The 24,546-nt window shown below is 38.1% G+C and overlaps 1 protein-coding gene across 1 annotated transcript; it reads right to left on the bottom strand.

Annotated features, from left to right (window-relative positions):
- Nucleotides 1-23,734: 23,734 nt before the first annotated feature.
- LOC110570230 (40S ribosomal protein S24-like) lies at nucleotides 23,735-24,257 on the bottom strand. Its single transcript, XM_044913233.1, has one exon. It carries the CDS (start codon nucleotides 24,230-24,232, stop codon nucleotides 23,840-23,842), a length of 393 nt encoding a protein of 130 aa, XP_044769168.1. The 5' UTR covers nucleotides 24,233-24,257; the 3' UTR covers nucleotides 23,735-23,839.
- Between the last annotated feature and the right edge of the window lie 289 nt (nucleotides 24,258-24,546).

Raw genomic sequence — 24,546 nt, 5'->3', positions numbered from 1 at the left:
TTTTGGCCATAAAAATACTTCTATTACACAAGTTGTTAACAGTGTGTTAAGCATAATTGAGATAGGAAGAAGATGCATATTGTACTGTGCATTCAAACTTTTGTCACTGTTTTTCTAATGGAATTTCCCTATGTCCTGGCCAATTTGGAATGGGGTAACTCATTTATGGGATAATTTGGAAATGGGGTAACTTGCTTATACATAGTATTAAGGATTACAGTAATGGAGAAGTCATAAAACTGCAAATTTTTGGTTTGTACTGTGGGTTCATTTAATCCGAGATCTTAAATATCTTGCAGTCTTAAATCACTATAAAAATTTACACTTTTATTTTGCCAGTTATTTCCAAATGTATTGTTATACATATGTCACTTATGTTCTAAGTTAACACTGACTATAGGATAATGTCCTTGTTCCCCTCAAACAAAATAGTCATGAAAGTGTACATGAAAATATTTTTAAAGAATAAATTTCTTTAACTAAATTATAATACTTTTGGATTTCCCCCCTTAATAAGCCCCTTACTCATTTTTGGAGAAGTTCTTAGAATTTCAGTTAGTCCATTTTACTTTGCTTTTAGGAGTGGATCATTTTTAATGCTCTTTTCCAGTGTTAAGTACTTTTATTGTTTCTGGGTTTATCATACTTGAAAATGATACTAACAAAACCTTATACTTAGAAGTTGATGTCCAGAACAGGTTAACTGCATCAGTCTGGGTCTGAGAGTAGAGACATCTAAAGTGGTGTCTCAGTTTGTACTATTTTTTTTTCTTGGAAGCTAGATGATAGGGGGACTCCCGAAATAAGTTACTGTGATCCCTTGCCTTATAAATGAACTGGACAAAAGAAAGATGTTCCTTAAAATCTGGGCAGATAGTGTACTAATTAATTATTGAGTTAAACAAGTTAATGAATTTAGGCCTTTTGAGAAAAAAGAACCAAAGAGAAACAAAGATGTAATCTGTAAATAAAGAATTAAGAATAGTACCAAAGAGAGGGTCACAGACCATTTGGGTCTACCATTGGAGATCTTTATATCTTTGAAGGAAGGCAGGTGTAAATCCTAACTGAGCATATTTTTTTTTATGTTGTAGTGCAGTGGAAAGAACAATTACAGCTCTTTCTGGGACTTTCAACTGCATATACTTTGTTCTGTTTGGGCCTCATTTTCTTTATCTGTAAAATGAAGGTATTTCCTTGATTTCTGATTCTCAAATTAAGCACAATTGATATTAGGCTTAAGAAGTAAATCTTAGAGATTTATGTGTGAAGCCTTATGATTTATTTAGACACACATTTTCTTGGAGAGGGGAAGGATCCTTCCTAAAATAGCCTTAACACCGAGTGTTAGTCCTGATTTTTCTAAGTCCTAGTCAAATAACTCCTCAGAAGTAAATTCAGCACATGAATATTGATTATTACAAAACTTAAATAGCAGATCTTTGTTACATATTTCCCCTGTGTCAAAGAACTATTGCTAACCATGGTAGTTAAGGAGGAAGAGAAAATAAAAGATTAAGAAGACATAAATGTTGCAATTGTGGGCTGTAAACAAGATACACTGTTTAGGTACATTTAACTCCTGGGAAACAGGATATATTCATGGTAGTTTACAGCAGAGAAGATGGTGTACACTCAGAAATACCCTAGAAGGTTTTTATGGTTTAGAGTAGGTTTCATAGAATTGCCACCACCTGCGATTATATAAAACATTAGATTCCTGTAACCTGCTGGATAGTGCTTTTAGCTCTGTTAAAAAATGGTCAGTGGCACAGTTTCTGATTATTTTGATGGCTCTGTGTTGATGGCATCAGTCTTCATCTCTGGCTTTCAGACCAACTCATTACAGGAGTAGTTAAAAATAGCACCCAAAGAGGGGCACCTGGGTGGCTCAGTCGGGTAAGCGTGACCTTCGGCTCAGGTCATGATTCCAGGGTCCTGGGATTGAGCCCTGTGTCGGGCTCCCTGCTCAGCGGGGAGCCTACTTCCCCCCTACTCTCCGCTCATGCGCTCTCTCCCTATCTCTGTCTCTCTGTCTCTCAAATAAATAAAATCATAAAAAAAAAAAAAAAAAAACCACCCAAAGAGGTAGCTCAGAGGTTTCAATTGCCTTTTTTCTTTGTTAATGCTGCTATGAGTAAGTGATGATCCTTGGATCATGGGAGATTTAGAGTTCAGAATTTAAAAAAAATATATATGCTTGTAGATTACATAACACCCTCACAATGGGGCCTGGGACAGTGCTCTATCATCAATATTTATGCAGCAGTAGATCAGATACAGTAACTTTAACAAACTGTACAGCTATAGAAAGCTTTACATAGTTAAGGTCAGTTTTTGTCACAAACAGGAAAAACTAGATTTTCAGACTTTGGGATCTCAGAATTGCTAACAAGGAGCTTCAGACCTGTAATAAAAACTGATGTCCTATCTAGTATTTTCCTTCTAATAAAATATCTAGTATTTTGTGTCTTGTTAGTTGTGATAGAAGTAATTGAAGCCTTTTTATAAAGCTTGCATATTAGATTTAAAGAAAACAAGGAATGCTTAGGCATAAATAAAGCAGCTCTAGAACCATTATTGAATTCTAAAACTTAACCCCCTTTACCATACATTTTGCGCCGGTATTTGTAGCATGATTACTCTGTATAGGTATGATAACACCTTTATGAATAGCTACAGTCATGTCATGGAGCCAGTCATTTATTCATTCAGCAAATACTTGAGTGATTATTTTTTCAGGCACATTAAGCCCGGAGCTGAAAACACAATACAATGTAAGAACCAGCCCCTCCTCCTCTCAAAGACTTGGTCTAGTTGGGGAGAAATGAAAGTCAGAATAAGATAGGGTCTCAGGCCTTACTGAGAACAAACACTTGTATTAGCAAACTCCTATTCATTCACATTATCAATATCCTACTCTTAGCTCATCTCTTAAATTCCTGCCTGCAGTTCCAGATTTCTGTATTATACCAATCTATTTCCCATTCTGGAAAGGAGGTGCCAACTACTTTTAGGGTGCAGAGATAGATGCAAATGGAAAAATAGCAGTGAACATCAAGGCTTTCCAAGGTTGTTAGTGTTTTCAATTCAGTTTTTAATCACCATGCTACAACAGCAGAATATATTTCATTAGAATGTAAGTTCATGAACGTAGGGATTTTTTTTGTTCCCTGCTGTATCCCAAGCACCTAGCAAAGTCCTTGGCATGTTCTAGTTAATAAATGTTGAATTAATGACTATAAGTACTTTGAAATTTAATAACTTTTAAAATAAAGGAACCATTCAAATAGGACCTATGATCCATGAAGTCATACCTAATTTTTGGTGTGCCTTTGAACACTTGCTTGTGTTTCTGTGGGTATGTCTTCAGTTTACTCTGCATATACAGTGAGTTTCTATAACCTTCCTTTTATGAGGGCAAAGGGGATTGGGATATAGGGCTTGATTTGTAGTAGTGTTCAAAATATAGACACTTAAAAATGACTTGTGAAGTTTGTTAAAATGCAGATTTCTGACCTGTCTCCTGGAGATTGATGTAGTAAGATTTACAGTGGGTCACAGAGCTGCAAGATTAATGCCTGGGTTAAAAACCCAAAGACCTATACAGTCAGAAAATTGGCCCCCACACATTTTTAAAAATAGAATTGAGTGGAATAGAACACAATAAAGGTGTTTTCCTCATGAGACTTGTTTTATATTGGGGTATTGGATGACCAAGTATAAAATATATTTCTTACGCTTTTTAGTCAAAAGTTTGAAAGCCCTCCTCTAGGAAACTCAGTAAGGGAAACTCCACATCTATGGAAGATTTATTGATAATTTGAGCCTTCCATTTTGTGTTCAAATGCCACTTAATTTTATCCGCATTGAGCTCCAGAGAGTTGTGAGCTATGGAGACTCATGCTTTTCATTTTGCCATAAGTAAGTTGCTAGTTAAAATTAATGTGGATTATCTGAGATAAACCGATTTCTCTGCTTTTTTTCCTATAAATTTGAGGCTTTTTTTTTTTTTTGACTTTCTAAGAGTTGGGAGTAAGATAATAGTTATTGGAGTGCTCTTTGTGTGATAACCCACGAGGTTTGTTGGTATTCTCCAAAGATCAGTAAAGCCTAGGGCCACACGAACAGTGCTGGAGCACCAAATTTAGGTCTTTATATGGGCAGGTTTATGTGTGCCCCTTAACCTTTTTGCTGTCCACTTACTCTTACAGACATGAAAGTAGGTAATCCTTTCAATCCCAGTCATCCACAAACTGCTTTTAAATGATATAACGGATGTTTAGTAAGCATATGCCAAGACAAAAGTTAATAGGTGAGCATGCAGCAAAATTTTGGAAGATAGAAAGGAGATGGCTAAGTGGAGATGGACTTGGCAGAGCCAATAATAGCCACACCTAGAGCACTTAACTCTGCCTGCCCTCACACGCACATCTGCAGCAGGGTGTGCCCGAGAGAGACACAACCATGACCAATGCTACTCTAGTCCGTTCATTGTCTCACTCTCCTAGATTACTATTTCATACCTTGTCCTCTCTTCTCAAATCTCTTAACACTTACCCATCCTTAAGCTTAGGAGTCAGCAAACTTTCTGTAAAGTACCAGAGAGTCCATATTTGGGCAACACGGAGGTTATGTGGATACTCAAATTTCCACAAATTCATTTATTGACAAAATTAAAAATATAATTGAGTGCAGCTTTTTCTAATACAGATCTATTGAGAAGGATGGAATGCTCTTTGGGGGAGAATCCTTTTAATTGGGATTCAAAGTTCAAAATCAGTTGCAAATGTTCATCTGTTAGATTCTATGCATTTCATCTTTGAAAGTGTCTTTTCAAGCATAAGTATTGCCAAATACTGCTATCAATCCCTGACCGTATGATTCTGATCAAGCATATTCATCACATGGAAGGCATTTATACAATTAGACTCTTCTTTTAGTATGTCATTGTGTTGAAGATTAATTACTTCTAACTGAAAATTTGCTGGGATCTCAGTTGCACAGTTAAATGAGTTTTGAAATACGGAAATTTCCTTTATACTTGCATTGATCTTTGAAACATACTGGTGGAACTGTAGTTTGAACTTGGAAGATATAGTATCTGCTGTAAATAACGTGTGGGAATGCAGGTGCTTCTTTTAACTTCTGACAGCATGAGAAGTGTAAGCAGCTTGATGTTACTTGTGATTCAAGAAACGTTAGTTGTTGGAAATTAATATGTTCTTTATACAAGCACTGTTTTGCCTTGTAGTTTTAGGTTGAATTTATTAAGAACCCATTATCAAGCCTACAACAAAAGCCAATTTCCAAAGTTATTCACTGTTCAGTAAGTGGTTGAGTATGGTTCTTCTCATTCAATGTCAATGGCCCTGAACTCAAAACCTCACAACCTTAGTACTCCTAAGCCATTGGAATGCTGTGTGGTAGGGCAAATCAGGATATTCAGCTTCTTATCTGACCTATTCACAGAACTGATGATGGTTAAGTCCATAAGAATGTATGAAGTTCACTCTTGATTCTTTGGGTTCATTAATACATGACAGATTCAACTAAAGTACCTGCTGAAGAGCAATACCATGAACAACCATAGGCTTTAAACATTTACATTTCAACTAAGACTTTTTATATTCCATACATATTTTTGCTACCATTTGTTGCACACATCCTAGCAGATTACTTTTTCATGTTTTACTGAATTAGTGTTTTCTCAACTTCATTGAAAATATTCCTACCTGTAGTTGTTACCTACAGACTGTTCGTAGAGCCTAATTCTTCAGTCACTTCAAAGTTGACATTGACTCCTTGAAAAGACAGCTAAGCAATACTGGTTAAAAATCTTTGACTCATCAAGAACTAAGAAAAACCACTTAAAATCATTTAATGTGTTTTTAAAATTTTAAATGACTTAAAGGCTAAGCTTATTTTATCTGGATACATTTCTTTGGTTACTGCAATCAGATACTGTTTAGTTAATTTACCATTGGTAAATGGCTTGCTTGGTTAGCAAATGAGCCACTTGGAAACTTATTTTGGTTGCAGCCTTTTGTGAATGTTTTCATTTTTGTGAGGAAATTCTGCTGGACTGAGCTATTCCATTTTAATTTTTCTTATTTTTCTGACCATTGCTTTCCTCTGAGTTGGAAATATTGTGATGAATGCTCAGTCTGGTAATGTCTATGGCTATTTCTGTAAAAAGACTATGCAATAAAAAGACAATGCAATCTAATTTGATAAAAATAATGCACACTTCACTGTGCTTTGGGAGTGTGACATTCAAAAAACATTTTGTTTTGACATGGGTTTGCACTGGTAAAAAAAAAAGTTTTTTTTAATATTGGTGTATGGCAATACACATGGCCCTTGAGACAATGTCATGTTATAACTAAGTCACTGAAGAGCAGCCTGAACCTAGGAGAGCACCACATACTACTCTATTGCAACTAAACTGCCCTGGTGGTGCAGAAGCAGCCATAATAATATGTAGCTGAAAAAGCATGACTGTATTCCAATAAAACTTTACTTGTGGACACTGAAATGTTAATTTCATGTAGTTTTCATGTGTCACAAAAAATTAATTTCCCAGCCATTTAAAAATATAAAACCCATTCTTAGTGTGCCATGCAAAAACAGGCTGTGGGTAAGACTTGGCCTGCAAGTCTGGATAGGAAGAAAAGTCTGCAAATTTGCCAACTCCTGCTTAAGTTGCTTACCTTGATTCCTAATTCAATGAAAATAATGCAATGTTAAAGCAGTCAAGAGGCTTCTACCCCATCCCACCATCACATTTACCCACCTAATGTATATGGATTGTTTCTATTAGTATACAATCTCTTGTTGATCCCATCTTTAAAAAAACAAACAAAAAAACCTCTTTACCTCTACCTTAACTCTACCTCCACCTCATTTCTTTGCTTCCCTTTGTAGCAGAATTCCTCAAAACAGTTTTCTATCCTCATTGTCTTTAATTTCTCTTCTCCTGTTTTTTGTCCCCATCATCCCACTAATTGTGCTCACTAATGTAACCTGTGACCTCTGTGTTGTTAAATCCAATGGCCAATTCTTAGTTATCTTATTTACTTAGCCTATGAGAAGCACTTCAAACTGCAGATCACTTCCTTCTTTTTGAAATACTTTTAAAACTTATTTTCCAGTATTCTACATTCTCCTGATTTTTCTCTGGTCTCTTAAAGTTGGCGTGCCCAGAGGTCAGTTCTTGGGCCTCTTTTATCTAACTTAATCCTTTGGGGTGCTTGTGTGGTCTCAATGGCTGTAAATGCCACTGATATACTGAAAACTCCATTACATGTATGAAATATGTATCTCCAACCTGGGGAATAAATGAATGACTTTATTTTGTTCTAGTGCTTTAACTGCATTAATTCAGTTAATATAACTATCCTATAAGCCAGGGGACAGAAAACTTTTTCTGTAAAAGACCAAATAGTAACTATTTTAGGCTTTGTGCTCCTCTTAAGGTTTGTCGCATGTTCTGTGAATTGGGGTTTTTTTGTTTTTGTTTTTTGTTTTGCAACCCTTAAAAAATGTAAAACCATTCTTAGCTCACAGGCCACACAAACACAGGCTATGGGCCAGATTTGGCTTGTGGATTGTAACATGTTAACCTTTGCTATAAGCTATTATAGGGTAGTTGTATCATCCCCATTTTACAGATGGAGAAACTGAGGTACAAAGAGGCTAAATAACTTGCCCAAGCTCACAGCTGACCTATTCACAGAACTGATGATGGTTAAGTCCACAAGAATGTATGAAGTTCACTCTTGATTCTTTGGGTTCCAATAAGCAATCATGGCTCCAGACACTGTGTGCTTATTCACTATAGTGTCTAGAAGGTGAATATGTGTCTTCAAAAAGGTAAGCTAACAAAAAGCTAGTGATTTATGCCCAGAACCTCCAAAAGTCTCAGGAATTAGAGGCACCAGATACTCTGAAGGTAAGATATAGGAGATTATTTAAAAGTCTACAGAAGAGGGGCTCCTGGCTAGGTCAGTCAGAAGAACATGCAACTCTTGATCTCGGGGTTGTGATTTCGAGCCCCACGTTGGGTGTAGAAATTACTAAAAATAGAAATAATAAAAGTCTAAAAAGAAGCCATTTAGCCCTCTCCTCAATCTATGCAGCCTTTCCCTTCCTGTACCCATAGAAGTCTGGAAGTTTAGGAGAGGGTCAGACAGAAAGGCCTGGGACTCAGAAACCAGGCATAAACTGAGGCAGGAGTGAAAGGCTTTTCTGGAAACAGGAGGATTGAAAGTGAGAGTCCTGGCCTTTGGTACCCAGGATGCTTGAGGCCAGGCTTCTAGCTCATCTGGCAGAAGATCTGAGGATTCCTCTTGGGAAACAACCAGCCCAAGACAAAAGACAGAGATACCTACATCTGCTGACATCACAGTCTGCACAGTGAACTTAGGCTGAACTCCATCAGTCAGGAAATCTACCCACACCCACAGAGCTCCCTTTCGGGTGTTTTGCATTTTTAAGAAAGATGGACTTAAAAAAAAAAGAAAGAAAGATGGGCCAAATATTTGAGGAAATCTTCAATGAAAGATGGAGATCAAAATAAAAAGGGAGGTGGAAGAAAAAGCCACAGTGTAGAAAGGTAAAAAATTAGAAGTAATGCACAAAGAAAGATAAACACAGGAAGCAATCAGGCTATGAAAAAGGAATATTAAACAAGAAAGACTGAAAAATTAAAAATACAACAGCAGAAACAAAATATTCCAGAAAAACTGGATAACAAGGTTGAGAAAAATTGCATAAAGCCGAGGAAAGAGATGAAAAGGGGTAAAGTATGAGAGAGGAAAACATTGCCTCTCAGCTCTGCATCCACCCCTCTGCCTTGCTTTGTGATATTAGAGCTGGACTCCGTAAACTCTTCTTTTGCCCATGTCAGTGTCAAGCCTTGTCAGTAGAGGGCGCTGGAGGACATTGCAAGAGGAAGGGGCTTCCTCTTGGATTTCAGCTTAGGTTTTTTTGTTTTCAGGGCAAGACTGTCAGCAGATCCTCAGTGGGCAGCTTCCCAAAGATTCAATCCAGGAGATCTAACATCAAACACTATAAGTTCCAGAAAGAGAACGGAGAAGGTTGCAGGGGTGGAAAATGGCAGAGATGTAATGTGGGGAAAATTCCCAGAACTAGAGAACAGGATTTCTCAGACTGAAAGGGCACAGGGTGCCCAGAGTAATTAACTTAAAAAGACTGGACCAAGACTCATCATTGTAAAATTTCAAAAATCTGGATAGGATGAAGAGCTCCTAAAGGCTTCCACAGAGGAAGAAAAAAAAATCCGAAAAACATCACATACAAAAGATGAGGAATCAGAATGTCATCAGCATTTTTAACAGCAGTGCTGGACGTTAGAAAATAATGGTGCAATGCCTTTAAAATTCTGAGGGAAAATGAGTTTAGGATTCTATAGGTAGCCAAATGATCAGGTGGAGTAAGGACATTTTCAGAATGCATATTCTTAGAAAGTTCACCTCTTAGGTAACTGTCAAGAAGTGACACTTGCACCAAAATGAGATTGTACACTTGATCTTAGCCAGAAGACCGAGAAGTGATTCCAAAATGAGATTGTAAATGAAGAAAGAGGAAGATAGGGACCCAGGAAATAGGAGATCCAGCCCAGATGTGAGGCAATGAAGGGTGGTGAAGGGGGTTTCAGGATAACTTTCATAAACATAGTGTGCTGTTTGTCATTGTATTACCCCTCAGCTCTACATTCACCCCTCTTTACCCTGCTTTGTGATATTGGAGCTGGACTCTAAACATTTCCTTTGCTGATGTCACAATGTCAAGCCTCCTCAGTAAAGGGCACTGGTGGACGCTGCAAGAGGAAGAGGCTTCTCTTGGATTTCAGAGTTTGGTTTCCTCATTTTCACAGTAAGGCTGCCAACAGGTTCTCAGTGGGCAGCTTCCCACTGAGATTCACTGGCACCTCAGCTGGGGGTACCTGGATTAGCCCAGCCTCTGCACCTCATGGCCCTTCTCTGCCACAGCCTCACCCTCTCCACCTTGGGGAGAGGGCTTTTCTGAAATGGCCCTTCCCTGGGCACTCTCATCCATCCTGGAAATGCTAACTTCTCTGTACACCTGGTATCTCTGTATTCTTCTCTCTCAGTCATTTTCCTAATTGCTAATTAGTAATTCTTCCTGGTAGATTTTCTCTGTTCATATTACTGGTATGGTTTCTGTCTCCTGGCTAGACCCCAATTGATACACATAATACGATAAACACTGAAATGTATTTTACCAAAATATGTGATGTAGTTGTGACAAGAGTAGAGGGGAGATATGTCTGTGGATACGTGAAGGGTGTGTGTCGTAGCAGAGCTAGCTCTTCTATGGTGGGGAATCAGCAGATTACATTAAAAAGTTAAAAACTCAAGAAAATACACTACATTTAGAAATATGTCTGAAATGACCAAAAGAAAGAGCTAAATGATATGAAAGTTACTGCCTTTGGGGATCAACAGGACAGCAAACAGGAGACTGCTAGTTTTCATTATATACTTAAGCATTTTAAATTGATCACAATAGTCAAAAGGTGGAAACTCCCCAAATTCCTATCAACAGATGAATAGATAAACAAAATGTAGAAACCGAAAAGAAAGAAAGAAGAAAAACTACTGACACATGCTATAACATGAATGAACTTTGAAAACATTACAGTGAAGCCAGACACAGAAGGACGACTATTACATGATTCCACTTATATGAAGTCTCTAGAATAGGCAAATTCATAGAGACAGTAGAATGGTGGTTGCCAGGGGCTGGGGGGAGAGGGGAATAGGGGATTATTGTTTAAGGGGGACAGAGACTCAGTTTGGAAAGATGAAAAAGTTCTGGAGGTGGATGGTGGTGATTCACATCTATGTGAATGTACTTCATGACACTGAACTGGACATTTAAAAATTGGTTAAAACTGTAAACTTTATGTTATGTCCATTTTATCACAAGAAAATTTAAACTTAATAAAATTGGTGCATTCGAGATATGAGTCTCTGATAGAACATTAATTCACACCTGATGACTTGAAATATTAATATCTCTGAGTAAATAATTGCCCATTAGCTTGAGAAAGATATTTTGGGAATTTTATCATTTACCATGCCAAAATTATCTATCTTGTCTTTGTCTTATGGATTAAGTGGCCACTGTCTTGCTTCTTTTATCTCAGTCATCATTTCACTCCAGAGAAAAACATGCATATATAGCAAAGAGCAGTTTTCAACGTAGCATTCCATGACTTGCTGAAAGGACATTTGTACCTCATTCGAGGAGTATTTACAGACCTACTATGGTATCAGGCCTGCTAGGCATTAGGTAAACAAAGATGAATAGTGTTTCCTCAATCTAACAGAACAAAGAGAAAAAAAGAGCCCGTGACATAATGTCAGAGGAGGCCGGGGAAAGCGTCGCAGAGAGCAGGAAATGGGTCTTCCAAGGTGAATGACCGTTTGTCCCGTGGTCACGGCAACAAGGGTGAAGTGGCCTAGTGGGCACGTCATGTCTAGGACCACCCAGCATCTTTAGAGCGCCCTTCCTTTACTCTTGCTTCCATAGCTGTCCTGACCATAGATTAGCTGATCTCTAAATTTTGTTTCTAAGCTACACTGTTTAACTTAACAAGGTGTGTGTGAAATGCTTACTCTGAGGCTCATTACCATGCAGGAGGCTGTTGCAAGCACCCAACAAATATGTCTCAGGAAGTTTTCAAAATAGTCACAGTGTCACCGGGCAGATCAAACCTATCAGCGGAGATTTAGCCAAGAGGGGCGAAGTGCCACATGGGTGCTGGAGGGCACGTGTGTCAGGGGAGGGAGGGAAGGGAATCACGGCCATGGGCGGGTTCAGGCTCGTGCTCCCACTGATGGTGGCAGTTGTAGCTGAGAAAGAGACGAAGGTAGTGCCGGCTCTCCCCCCTGCCTGCTGGGCCTGTGGCTGCCCCCAGCACAGATGAGCACGGTGGGCTGTCTCGCTGGAGGGCATGGCTCACCTGGCCCTGCGGAAAGGGAAATGGAGCCCTTGCAGAAATGGAGTGAGCAGGGCTGGTTGGCTTCACTATCTGGCACCCCTTTAAAATAATATTCTTTAAACATTTGCCTAATTTTTATTAAATAGAGACACTGACCTGGAAGTGGTGGTGGGTAAAAAGGAGGCCAGGAGGAAGGACTCAGCCTCTCCCTACAGGTCCTCCAGAAGTCTGCTCTGGCCTCTAATTTGCACACCCCACTCCGCAGACACATGATCACCTGGATGCGCCCTCCAGAGGAGGCAATTGGGGGGGCCATCTGTTATGGTTTGAGTATGCCCTCAAGGGATCTCACCTTCTCCCAAGATGCCTGACCAGAGCACATCTTCCCATCACACATGCTGCTCTTGCTGAGAGGGGTTCTGCAAATTCCAGTTTTCTCTGTGTGGTCATGTAAGCAGAGAGAGTTAGGCGTCTCCCCCAAAAAGAAAGACAGATATAGCTTTTTTTTTTTTTTTGATATAAGAAAAGTCATTTTAGCCCCCCAGCACCTTGCGAAAGAATCTGAGAACAAAATAGCCAGTCAGGCCAGGAGATAAGCTAATCATATCAGGGACAATAAATCAGTGGTAAAACTCCTAGTGCTGATTCAAAAGTGAAGATTGACCTGACACACATTCTTGAGTTATCTTTGCAGGATCTAAACCCCTTTGAGCACTCAGATATTGGACCAACTGGAGCCAGAGACTTGTTGATGTTGACCCTTGTTGGCCCTCCTGACTTTGACCTGGACTCTCTCACCTTAAGATGATTTTTGCCCCACTTCCTTGCTGTATGCCCTGCTGCACAACCCCCTTGATGAATACGTATGAACCCTTAGCTTAAAACTTCCCTGGTTTTATTGTTTGAGGAGATACTGCTTTGGGAAAATCCCTGGTGTTCTCCTTGTTGCAAGTAAAGCCCTTCCTTTTCCTATTCTTTGGTTTGGTTGCATCGTTTGGCCTGACACCCACCAAGAAGCAAACAGAGGTTCAGGTAACAGTTACATTTCTGGTCATGTTTTAGTGCCCTTTATTGGACCGGCCTCCTGACAGCTGGCCGCTTGGCCTACCCCTCATCTCCAGTTCTAGTGTGATCACTGGCTGTGCAGCAGGCCACAATGTCTGGCACAGGGTAAGTACTTAGTAAGAGCAATTATTATTATTATTATTATTATTATTATTAATTATTATTATCGGAAGTTGACTAGGCTTACAAAATTCTTGAGAAGTTTGAAAAGCAAGAGTAAAACTATGTCCTTTTTTTCTGAACCTAAAGGAAAAGTTTCTATATTTAAGTATTCTCTGTTGTCACCTAAGCCCCACTGGGTATACTTGAATTTATTCCTTTGGGTAAGAAAATAGTATGTGTTGACTTAAGTTGGTGGGTAATTCAAGCAGCTTCATATCCTCACATTTTGAACGGCTTGTATGTATTTATCAGGCATCATTAACAACTACTTTTTTTCCTTAATGTGTGCATGAAGGAAAGAGTTTTTCTCTTTGGCAATGTGTGTTGGATTGCTTTGTTTGAGGGACATTCCAGCTAGTGACGTGGAGGAGCACCACCAAAGAAAGAAATGGGTTTATTTTATAACCGAAATCTCAACTGTATGGTAGCTTTGTAGAAACTCTCAAGACGTAGGTGAGTTTAGCTCAAAGCCTTTTCTACAAGAAAACAAGCCTTCTGAAATAAGAGATAATTGTTTAAATTCTCATTCTTCTTCTTCTCTCTCCCTAGTCTGATGATGTTGACCAGAAGCTTCTCCATCCTATTGAATTAAATGTCTGAGACAGTCATGTGGTCAAGCTTTCAGTTAATACACAACAAAGAACTGCCGCCACATATTGACACTGTATAATGAAAGGCTGATGGAAACACATTCTAGTGAGCTGCAGGAAATTCAAGGACATGAAGCAAAAAAGATATTAAAGAATTTTTGTATCAGAGAGAGTAGAAAATGACAAATTACTTTTTGGAGTTAGGATTTTCAAATAACAACTTTCTAGATAATTCTCATTCTTGTGAAATATTCTGCTTTAGATTTTTTAATTTTGGGGGTCAGATAATTTTAAAGAGCAGTAAAGAATATTAAATTGTAAGCATAAGGGGAAAACATTTTAACACAACAAATAGATCTGAAAGTTCACTTTCTTAGCATATTAATATTTCCCCCATCTTGTCCTTATCCATATGTTCATATTACTTGTCTATAAATACAATTATGTTTACATTCCACCTTTTCATTAAAATATCGTGTGTTTTTATGTAGTTCCTTTGGGGATTTTTGATTATATAAAATATTTCTGTAGTTTACTATGACACTCTTAAAAGTGTTTTTAGGCATAAGGTCATTGGGAAGAGGGTGCCATTCTGTTTTACTCATTGCTGTTGAGATTAATTTCATATTTATTAAGACCCACCAGTGAAATTCATGTCTGTGCTAGTCTTTGAAATGGGTTAAAAGATACAAAAAATCCAATCCCCAAACAACTTTTGTGGATCTTAATTCCAGGAATGGTAAAAACAATGTCCCTCTTTCATTTATGCTTATTCATTTGATCAGTATTAATTGGATACAGACAATGGGCAAGGCATTGTGTGAGAAACATCATTATAGGACAGCCAGTTTCTGCCCTCAACAAGCTCATCATCCACAGTAGAGGTACCCCACTGTCCTATAATGATGTTTCTCAAATACCATGATTTTACTCATATGTGGAATTTAAGAAACAAAACAAATGAGCAAAGGAAAGAGAGAGAGAGAGATAAACCAAGAAACAGACTCTTAACTATTGAGAACAAACTGATGGTTACCAGAGGGGAGGTGGGTAGGGGATGGGTGAAATAGGGGATGGGGGATTAAAGAGTACACTTACCAGGGTGAAAAAAAATGATCATAAAATAAAATGATTAAAAATTATAAAATTAATATGTGCTCATAAAATATTACTTGTTTAAAGTATTAAAAAAAGACTTACTTGATTCACGTTGTCAAACTGCTCCCCCAGAAAGCACTGTACTGAGTTATTGCCTTATCTGCAGCCAGGAGCACACATGTCTCACCACATGGGAGGGCTTCTCCCCTAACTTTACTCAAGTAAATTCAGAATAGTTTGGTGAACCTACTCCCCAAATGTTAACTGGCTTTCATTTATGCATCTCTCCAAAAACAGAAGACCTTGATGCTTATGAATTAGTGAAAGAATATCATTTCACATGCCTCTTAAGATATGTGGGATGAGGGGAGCCTGGATGGCACAGCTGGTTGAGCGTCCGACTCTTGATTTCAGCTCAGGTCATGATCTCAGGGTTGTGAGATGGAGCCCTGCGTGGAATTCTGCACTGGGCATAGAGCCTGCTTGGGATTCTATCTCTCCCTCTTCCTCTGCTGTCCGCTCTCTTTTTCACTCAAAAAAAAGATACATGGGATGGGAGGGATACAAATTAAGTGTCATGGTATATAGAGGATAAAGGAATTGTTTTGGGCTACAATGATTTGGGGAAATATCGTGGAGGAATTGGATTTTAAATTGCAGTTGAGGAGTGGATAGGGAAAGACAGAAGACATTTTATCATCAGAGAGAAACAAAAGCAGTCACTAAAGAAGGGACCCACTAGGCATGTTAGAAGAATAATGAGTGATCCACCTTAGTTGAAGTGCGAAGTTCATGTGGGGAAATGATGCTGGAAAAGCCAACAACAGGGTGGAGATGATGGAGGATCTCAAAGCTTTTTAAATGGGAAGCCACAGATTGTTTTTAAAGAGGTGAGTGACTTCAAAATGGAGCTTTAAAATGTGAATCTGAGTGGTTTTGCTAAAGATGGGCTGAACAGGGGCCAGTCTGCAGGCAGAAAATACAATTAAATGGCCAGGGAGTGGAAAGTGAGGGTTGCCAGGCTGAGGAGCCAGGACAGAAGAATGGAGGCAATCTGGATTGAAGAAGAGGGAGAAGTGAATGATTATTCTGAGGTATTGAGTTTGGGATGGTGAGAGATGCCACAAACTGAAAGAGGACCCATAGGAGGAGTACTTAGTTTGAGGCAGTTCCTAAATCCAGTTTTGGACATGTTGTGTTTGGGATCCAGCTGGAATACTGAAGCTCAAGGGAAAGATGGGAAGAGATTGGGATTGATCACAAAGAAATACAGACCTAGAAATGAATATCTCAAAAGGGAAACTTTACAGGGAAAGGAACAAAGGACAGAAATTTTGAGAATGACCACATTTAAGGAGAATAGAAAGAAAAGACTATAGGGCACAACCAGCAGCTTGACGGTCAGTGAATACATTGCTGTGGGGCAGGTGTGGGGGTTAGAAAAGATGGGAATGTCTAGGATGTCAGAAGCACCAGGGCAAACACAGATGTTGAGTTAAAAACACAGACTAGGAACTTGAGAAAGTAACATTGCCGCCTTCAGAGAAATTTGCTGGTGAAAAGGAGGAGGAGAAATAAGAGCTCAATTTCCCTTTAGAGGCTGTCCTGGAAGTAGGCACTTCAGTTGTCAGAGAGTGATTCATCCTAACTCATATCCCCTGTAAAAGAATCCAAGAGGTGGGGCTGGACTTCAGTCCACCATTTCTTAGCTATCTGCGCAGTTTTATCTTGTGCCTGTCCTCTGAAGAGTTGAAGGTTCCATTGGCTGCCTCTCATCACAATACAGTCTAGGAACAGATTCAGTACATCTGAAGAACTGGAAGATTCACCCATGGTTGAAGTAATTGAACAGGAATTAAGTTAAGAAAAATTCAGTGTTAACATCTGAGCCAAAAGAGAAAGGGAGAAAACTCTGTGTTTAGCCTCCTCCAACTGGTGGTTTTTACTGGCCAATATCCTGTATCTACTTGTGTCTGGAGATTAGCAGAACTTCCTTTCTCTCCACCCTCATCCTAAACACCAGCCAATATTGGACATCCTAAATTCAAAATACCACATGCCCCAGAAGTCCAAGCCTCGTGACAGATTCGAAGAATTTCGGAGATGGAAGGGAACTTAGAGATAACTAGTAGGTTGTAAGCTACTGCCTAGAGGCCAAATCCTGCCATGGCCCTTTTGGGTAAAGTTTTATTGGTACACAGCCACACCCACTGGGCCACATATCATCTGTGGATGCTTTCTCGCAACAGTGGCGGAATTGAGTTAGCTGCATCAGAGACGGTCCGGCTCGCAAAATCTAAAATATTTACTGTTTAGCTCTTTGCAGAAAGTTTAGTGAAACCTGGTTTATATGGCTGGCTACCTAGCTAGCTGTGCTCTTATTGTGAAGAGACAAACCTTTCTCTTTCAACCTGGGCAAATTGTGATGCTTTTAAAAAGCACCAGGAATATTTTTTGGAAGTCAGAGTTTTCCATCAAGTGGCTTTGGCTGGATTCCAGATTGTTTCTATTCATTTAGCAGTAGAGCTGGACCTGGCATATGGCATGAAAACAATTCTCAGACCTCACTTTTGTTTCTGCTCAATCCCTTGTCCTTTTAACCAGCACAATAAAAGTGCTTCAATAAGCAGGGTCAAGTAGGATATACCAGAGAGAAATGTGAAAACGAGATTATAGGCTGTGATTAGAGGCTCCAATGTGTGCTGAATGCCCTTCAATCACATGGTACGGACTAAGGCCACCATTTATTATAAAACACACTGCCCAGCTTGGAGGCATAGAATAGATGACAACTGCATTTTAAAATGTTTTGTTCAAGTAAATGAATAGTCATTTTGGAAAACAGGGAAGCAAAGTTTTAAAATCGCTGAAAATGTTTTCAAATATTCGTATTTTGGTGTTCTTGGGGACTTTTGGTTACTTTAGTTCTTAAGACGCATGTGAAATGATACTCTTTCACTAATTCATAGCATCAGGGTCTTCTGTTTTTGGAGAGATGCATAAATGAAAGCCAGTTAACATTTGGGGAGTAGGTTCACCAAACTATTCTGAATTTACTTGAGTAAAGTTAGGGGAGAAGCCCTCCCATGTGGTGAGACATGTGTGCTCCTGGCTGCAGATAAGGCAATAACTCAGTACAGTGCTTTCTGGGGGAGCAGTTTGACAATATGAGTCTAAAAAGTCTTTTTTTTGATACTTTAAACAAGTAATATTTTATGAGCACATATTAATTTTATAATTTTTAATCATTTTATTTTATGATCATTTTTTTTTCACCCTGATAAGTGTTACTTTTTAATACCCATCCCCTATTTCACCCATCCCCTACCCACCTCCCCTCTGGTAACCATCAGTTTGTTCTCAATAGTTAAGAGTCTGTTTCTTGGTTTATCTCTCTCTCTCTCTTTCCTTTGCTCATTTGTTTTGTTTCTTAAATTCCACATATGAATGAATGCCTGGTATTTGTCTTTTTCTGACTGACTTATTTCTCTTAGCATTATACTCTCTAGATCCATCCATGTTGTTGCAAATGGCAAGATTTCATTCTTTTGGGGGGGGTACCTGGGTGGCTCAGTTGGTTAAGCATCTGCCTTCGGCTCAGGTCATGATCCCAGGGTCCTGGGATCGAACCCCACATCAGGCTCCCTGCGCAGTGGGGAGTCTGCTTCTCCCTCTTCCTCTCTCCCTCTGTTGTGTGTGTGTGCTCTCTCTCTCTCTCTCTCTCGAATAAATAAAATCTTTTAAAAAAATTTCATTCTTTTTATGGCTGAATAATATCCCATTATATACATATGCCACATCTTCTTTATCCATTCATCTATTGATGGACAGTCAGTTGCTTCTGTATTTTGGCTATTATAAATAATGCTGCAATAAACATTGGTGTGCATGTATCCCTTTGATTTAGTGTTTCTGTATTTTTTTAGGTAAATACCCAGTAGTGTGATTACTGGATCATAGGGTAGTTCTAACTTTTAATTTTTTGAGGAGACTCCATACTGTTTTTTAGAGTTTGCATTCCCACCGACAGTGCACGAGGGTTCCTTTTTCTCCATGTCCTTGTCAACACCTGTTGTTTCTTGTGTTTCTTGTGTTTTTTTATTTTAACCATTCTGACAGGTATGATGTGATAGCTCATCGTAGTTTTGGTTTACATTTCCCTGATGATGAGTGATGTTGAGCATTTTTTCATGTGTCTGTTGGCCATCTGGATGTCTTCTTTGAATAAAAAAGTCATAATAAAGATTATATCCATCAATCTAGCAATTCCACTTCTAGAAATTTGTCTTAAAGAAATAGGGATGTAGAAGATATTTACATATACAATGCATTATTTAAAATAATCAAAAATTGGAAAATAAATGTCCAACAATTGGATTTTGCTTAAACAAACTGCCATTCATTTATATAATAGAATATCATGGAGCCTTTAAAATTAGCATTTTGAAGAAAATATATTAACATGGAGAAATGTTCATAATATATTAAGAAAAAAGTATCAATGAATGTATAGTATGATACTAATTTTGTACAAGTATACATTTAGAAAATGCCTCAAAGAAAAAATGTTAGCAAAGTTTATCTCTAGGTAGTGAGATTTTAAATGTCTCTTATGTTTTTTTTAATGCTTTGGTGTTTGTACTTTCAGGATAATGTGTAGATTTTTTCTTTTGGACTTGAGATTTATTGGGATTTTGAATCTATGGATTGGATCTTTCATTAATCCTGGCAAATTCTTAGCTGTAATCTTTTGAAATATTGTCTTTGCTGCTTCTCCATTTCTGTTCCTTCTAGTATATTGGTTAGATATATACGAGACCTTCCCTATTCTTCTTGTCTCTGAACCTTCTTTTCATACTTCCCATTTCTTTGACTCACCGTGTAGCATACTGGATAATTTCTTCAGCTATATCCATATTGTTCAGATCAGCAATTCTTTCTTCAGCTGTGTGTTATATTTTTCTACTGATTTTTAAATTTCAATTATTATTATTATATTTTTAATTTCTAGAACTTCTATTTGGTCATTATTTATGATTTCTTATTCTCTGCACATAATTTTATCTTGTCTTTTAGTTCTTTAAAATAGTAAATATAGTTATTTTATGTTCTGTGTCTGGTAATTCTAAAATCTGAAGTCTTTGTAGGTCTATTTCTGCCATCTGTTGTGTCTATTGTCACTCATCAAACCACATTTCTTTGGGCATGTAATGAGTTTTATCTGTGTGCTGTGTAAGGGTAAATTAAAAAATGAATTCTTTTGCTGATGAAAGGGAAATAAATTATTACTTCTCCTGTAGCTATTCACTGGAAAGTCATTTGTGGGTTTCTTTGAGATGTAGAATGAAGATAGATTCCTCTTGAAAGGAATTGCAGGTGTTTTTCCTAGTTTGGAGACACCTTAAACCCAACTCTGTGTGAAGAGGTTTTGTCAAACTGGTAGTGTCAATTCAGGCTGCAAATCTGCATGAGAACTAGCTATAGCTATAAGTTGTCTGAGGCACAATGCCCCTTGTCCATTTAGCACCAAGGATTAAAGCCGGCAAAGTTTCTTGTGGTCTTTGGAGAGGGGAGGGATATCTAATTCTTTTTTTTCTTCTAATTCTTAAGCTGAGTGTGTAGGCTTTCGGGGTGCCAGCTTTTGGGGACCTATTAGATTCCTTGAGTGGACTTTAGCCTTAACCCTAGTGCTCCCCACTAGGCCACAGAAGCTGAGGCTCAGATTAATCCTCAATCCCTTTCTTTCTCACCATTTTGCACAATGAATCTGACAGGATATCATAATGGTTTTATCTTTAATTTTAACTAGACTCTTACACAGCTGTTACCTCTGGTCTGAGCCACTGTCATCTCTAGCTTAGGTTACCCAATCTTCCTGCTTCTGCCCTTGCACTCTAGCAGTCTGTTCTCAACACAGCAGCAAGAGTGGCCCTTTTGTATATAGGTCAGATCATTTTGCTTCTCTACCCCAAACCCTGAATTCCTCATTTCACTTGGAGCAAAACAAAGTTTTTACAATGCCCTATTAGACAACTTACCTCTCCAACCTCATTAACTACCACTGTCCCCTCACTCATGTTGTTCAAGCCACATGACCCCTCTGGTGTTTCCTTGGCCATGCAAACTCACTCTTCACTCAGATATTACTCAGCTCTTTTAAGGCTTTGCTCAAATGTCACTTTTCCAGTGAGGCCTGCCATGTTGAATCTATTAAATATTGTAAACTTTCCCATCCCATTGGACTTCGAATTCTTTTACTCTGCTCTACTTTTTCTTTTTCTTTGCATGCACTTATCAGATTCTAAGTATTGTCATTTTCTCATTTTTCGTGTTTATTTTTTATTATTCATCTCACTTACTAAAATGTAAGCTGCTTCATGAGGGCAAGAATAACTCTTTCCTGAGAAATACAAACCACAAACTCTCATTCACATGGTTTTTGGTCACAATTTACACTATTTGTGTGGTTTGAGAAAACCTAAGCCAAAAAAACAGAACAAAGTGTTCCTGAGTTAATAATGACACCAGAACTCAAAACTGGGCCTCAAAGAATTCCAGCAGAAAAAGTTCCAAAGAACAAAAGCTCACAGATACATATCACTACATGCCCAGAACACAATGAGTGAGAGTCAGCAGAATTAAATTATAGAAACAGCATGAAAACTAAAGGTCCTGGAATTATCATATGAAAGCATAAAATGAATGTTTAAAGAAATAAAAGAGAAGATTAATATATGGCAATCAAAATGGACTTATGAGACTAAAAAATGAATAAAAAAGAACTTTTAGGACAAAATCATAATGATTGAAGTTAAAACTCAGTGGCTGGGTTAAATAGCAGATTAGGCACAGCTAAAAATGACCTAGAGGGAACTCTGCAGACAGCCACTGACAGAGACAAAGAGATGAGAGTAAGACAAGGAGTTACAAAGAAAATGTCTGATGTAAATATACTGGAGTTCCAGAAGTGAAGAGGCAATGTTTGAAGAGATAATGGCTAAAAATTTTCTAAAGTTGACGAGGGACAGCAATCCTCACACTCAGGAAGCAGAAATCCTAAATGGAAATCCATTCATTATAATAAAGATGCTGAACACCAAAGACAAAAGAAAATTCTCTCTTTTTAAAAAAAGGCATGCAGTAAGAAAGAGGTGTTCTTAAAAGCCTCCTTACAAAAATAGAGAGTGACCCTGTGCTTAACTGCCCCAAACTACAGTTTGCTTCAAGTGGCATTCATGTCTCTCTTAGATACACATGATGAGAAAATTTCCATAACTTCTCTGTATAAACACTAGAGAATGGTCTGGTGCTTACCTGCCAAAGTGTACAGTTTCCTCAGAGTGGGTTTCAAGGGGATTCTCGGAGACATGAGGTAAGAAGTTTTCTTAAAAATTTTGTATAGCACAAAAAGGTGGCCTTTTTTTTTTTTTTTTACTGCCTGAAACTGCACTGGGAAGAGAAAACAATTCTTAAAAGCAGTTATAAAGAAAGATGAACTTCACTGGAAAAACAATTACACTTAACTTTGAGCACGTAACTTTTAACCACAATAATGGAGGTCAAAAGACAGTGGAATGACATTTTCAAATTTCTGTATACGTTGAAACTGTCTTTAAATTATAAGGAAGAAATGAAGATATTTCAGATCAATAAAAACTGAGAGTTTACTGGCATTAAGTCTTCACTAAAGGAATTTCAATTCTTCCTTCAGGAAGCAGGAAAAGGTTTGAGATACAAGAAAGAATGGTTAGCAAAGAAATGATAAATATGATTAATCCAAAATGTTAATATAGGATTAAAATAATCTCTTCCATGAATATTTGGTAGAATTCTCCTGTGAAACTATCCTATGAAACTAACTGGAAAACTACTGTTTTCTTTGTGGCAAGATTTTTAACCACTGGTTCAATTTTTTAAATACATATAGGAGCAGTCAGGTTTTGTTTTTCTTCTGGAATCAGTTTTAGTGATCTGTAGTTTTCTAGGAATTTTTTTATTTTACTTAATTTCTTAAATTTATTGGCATACAGCTATTCATCATATTCTGCTAGTTTTTAATCTTTATTACTAATGCTGTTTATTTGTGGCTTGTGTCATTTTGTAGAACAATTTGGTATTGCCTAATGAAGTTGAACATGTAAATGCCAAGCAATTTTACTCTCAGATATATAAACTAGACATAATCTTGCCCTTGAGCTCAGGAGACATGTACAAGTATGTTCATAACATCATTGCTTAATTAGCCTAAAGCAGAAAACAACCTGAATGCACACCAACAGTAGTTAGGTAATAAATACTGTGGATATAGCAATACAATACCCAGCCATTAAAATGAGCAAATAATAGCTTAATGGACAAACAATATGGATAAATCTCAGAAACATAATTTTAAGGAACAAAAAGCAAGTTTCAAAGAAATATATGTACACTGATTCCATTTACATAATGCCCCAAATAAAAGGAAAACTAAAAAATATTTATTGTTTAGGGATATCTACAAATATTGTAAAACCATAAAGAAAAGCAAGGGAATTACTAACATGAAATTTTAGGAGAGAAGTTACCTCTTGTGGGGAGGGGGAGGCATTGTGATCACAAAGAGGCAAATGGGAGCTTCATAGGTTTTAGTAATACTGTATTTCTTAATCTGGAGGGTGGATGTTCAGCTTTTATTATTTTTTACATTGGATAGATGGAGTGTATATATACTCTTATCTGTGTGTAAGACATTTGGCAATACAAATACTGAGGGAAAAAAAAAGAAGCATCTCCAGGGACTCTAGTGCAGGCTAAAGTTCTAGAACTGCTGATCTAATGCTTTTTTTTTTTTTTTTAACATTCTTAGTTTATTGATCCTCTCATGAAAAATCTGCACAACCAGATAAAGCCACTGCAGCATCTTTACTCCTTCTGTTGTCCAATCTCCAGCTCACTTTTTGCCAGCACCAACATTGGCTTTTGCAGTCCCCCTGACTTTCTTCATTCTGTTCTTGCGTTCCTTTCGCTGTTTTCTTGATGTCTTTTTCTTCTCATACAGGCCATGTCTTGCAAGTCTGTGTTTGGGTTCATTTTTCTTTGCATAATCCAAGGAATCATATATCATGCCAAAGCCGGTTGTCTTGCCACCACCAAAATGGGTTCTGAATCCAAACACAAATATGACATCTGGTGTGGTCTTGTACATTTTGGCTAGTTTTTCCCGAATTTCTGTCTTAGGTACTGTTGCCTTTCTGGGGTGAAGAACATCAATGACCATCTGTTTCCGCTGAAGTAGTCGGTTAGTCATGAACTTCCTGGTCCGGATAGTTACTGTGTCGTTCATGATGGCGGCCTAGCTTCGAGCAGCCGGGAGGAAAAGAGCCTGATCTAATTCTTATAGCAACCAGCTGCATTGAAATCAATGACACCAGGGGAGAAGGCCCTCCTTCTGCGTCCCAGTACCTGGCCTCCTGATGACTTTATTTTCTTGAAGGGCTTTGGATTCTTCACTATCATTGTAGTAAATGTGATATACTGGGTGTGAAGGACTGATTGCGTGAATGACTCTGCCTGCCGCTGTGTTCTTTATCATGTGAGTCTGTGGTTCTCCCTCAGGAGAGGATATGGTTTCCCCACCCCTTGATTCTGAGTTTGGCT

The sequence above is a fragment of the Neomonachus schauinslandi genome, chromosome 3 (assembly GCF_002201575.2).
Source record: "Neomonachus schauinslandi chromosome 3, ASM220157v2, whole genome shotgun sequence".
Lineage (NCBI taxonomy): Eukaryota > Metazoa > Chordata > Mammalia > Carnivora > Phocidae > Neomonachus > Neomonachus schauinslandi.
The sequence above is the reverse complement of the archived record's forward strand: the minus strand, read 5'-3'. Positions and strand labels throughout refer to the sequence as shown.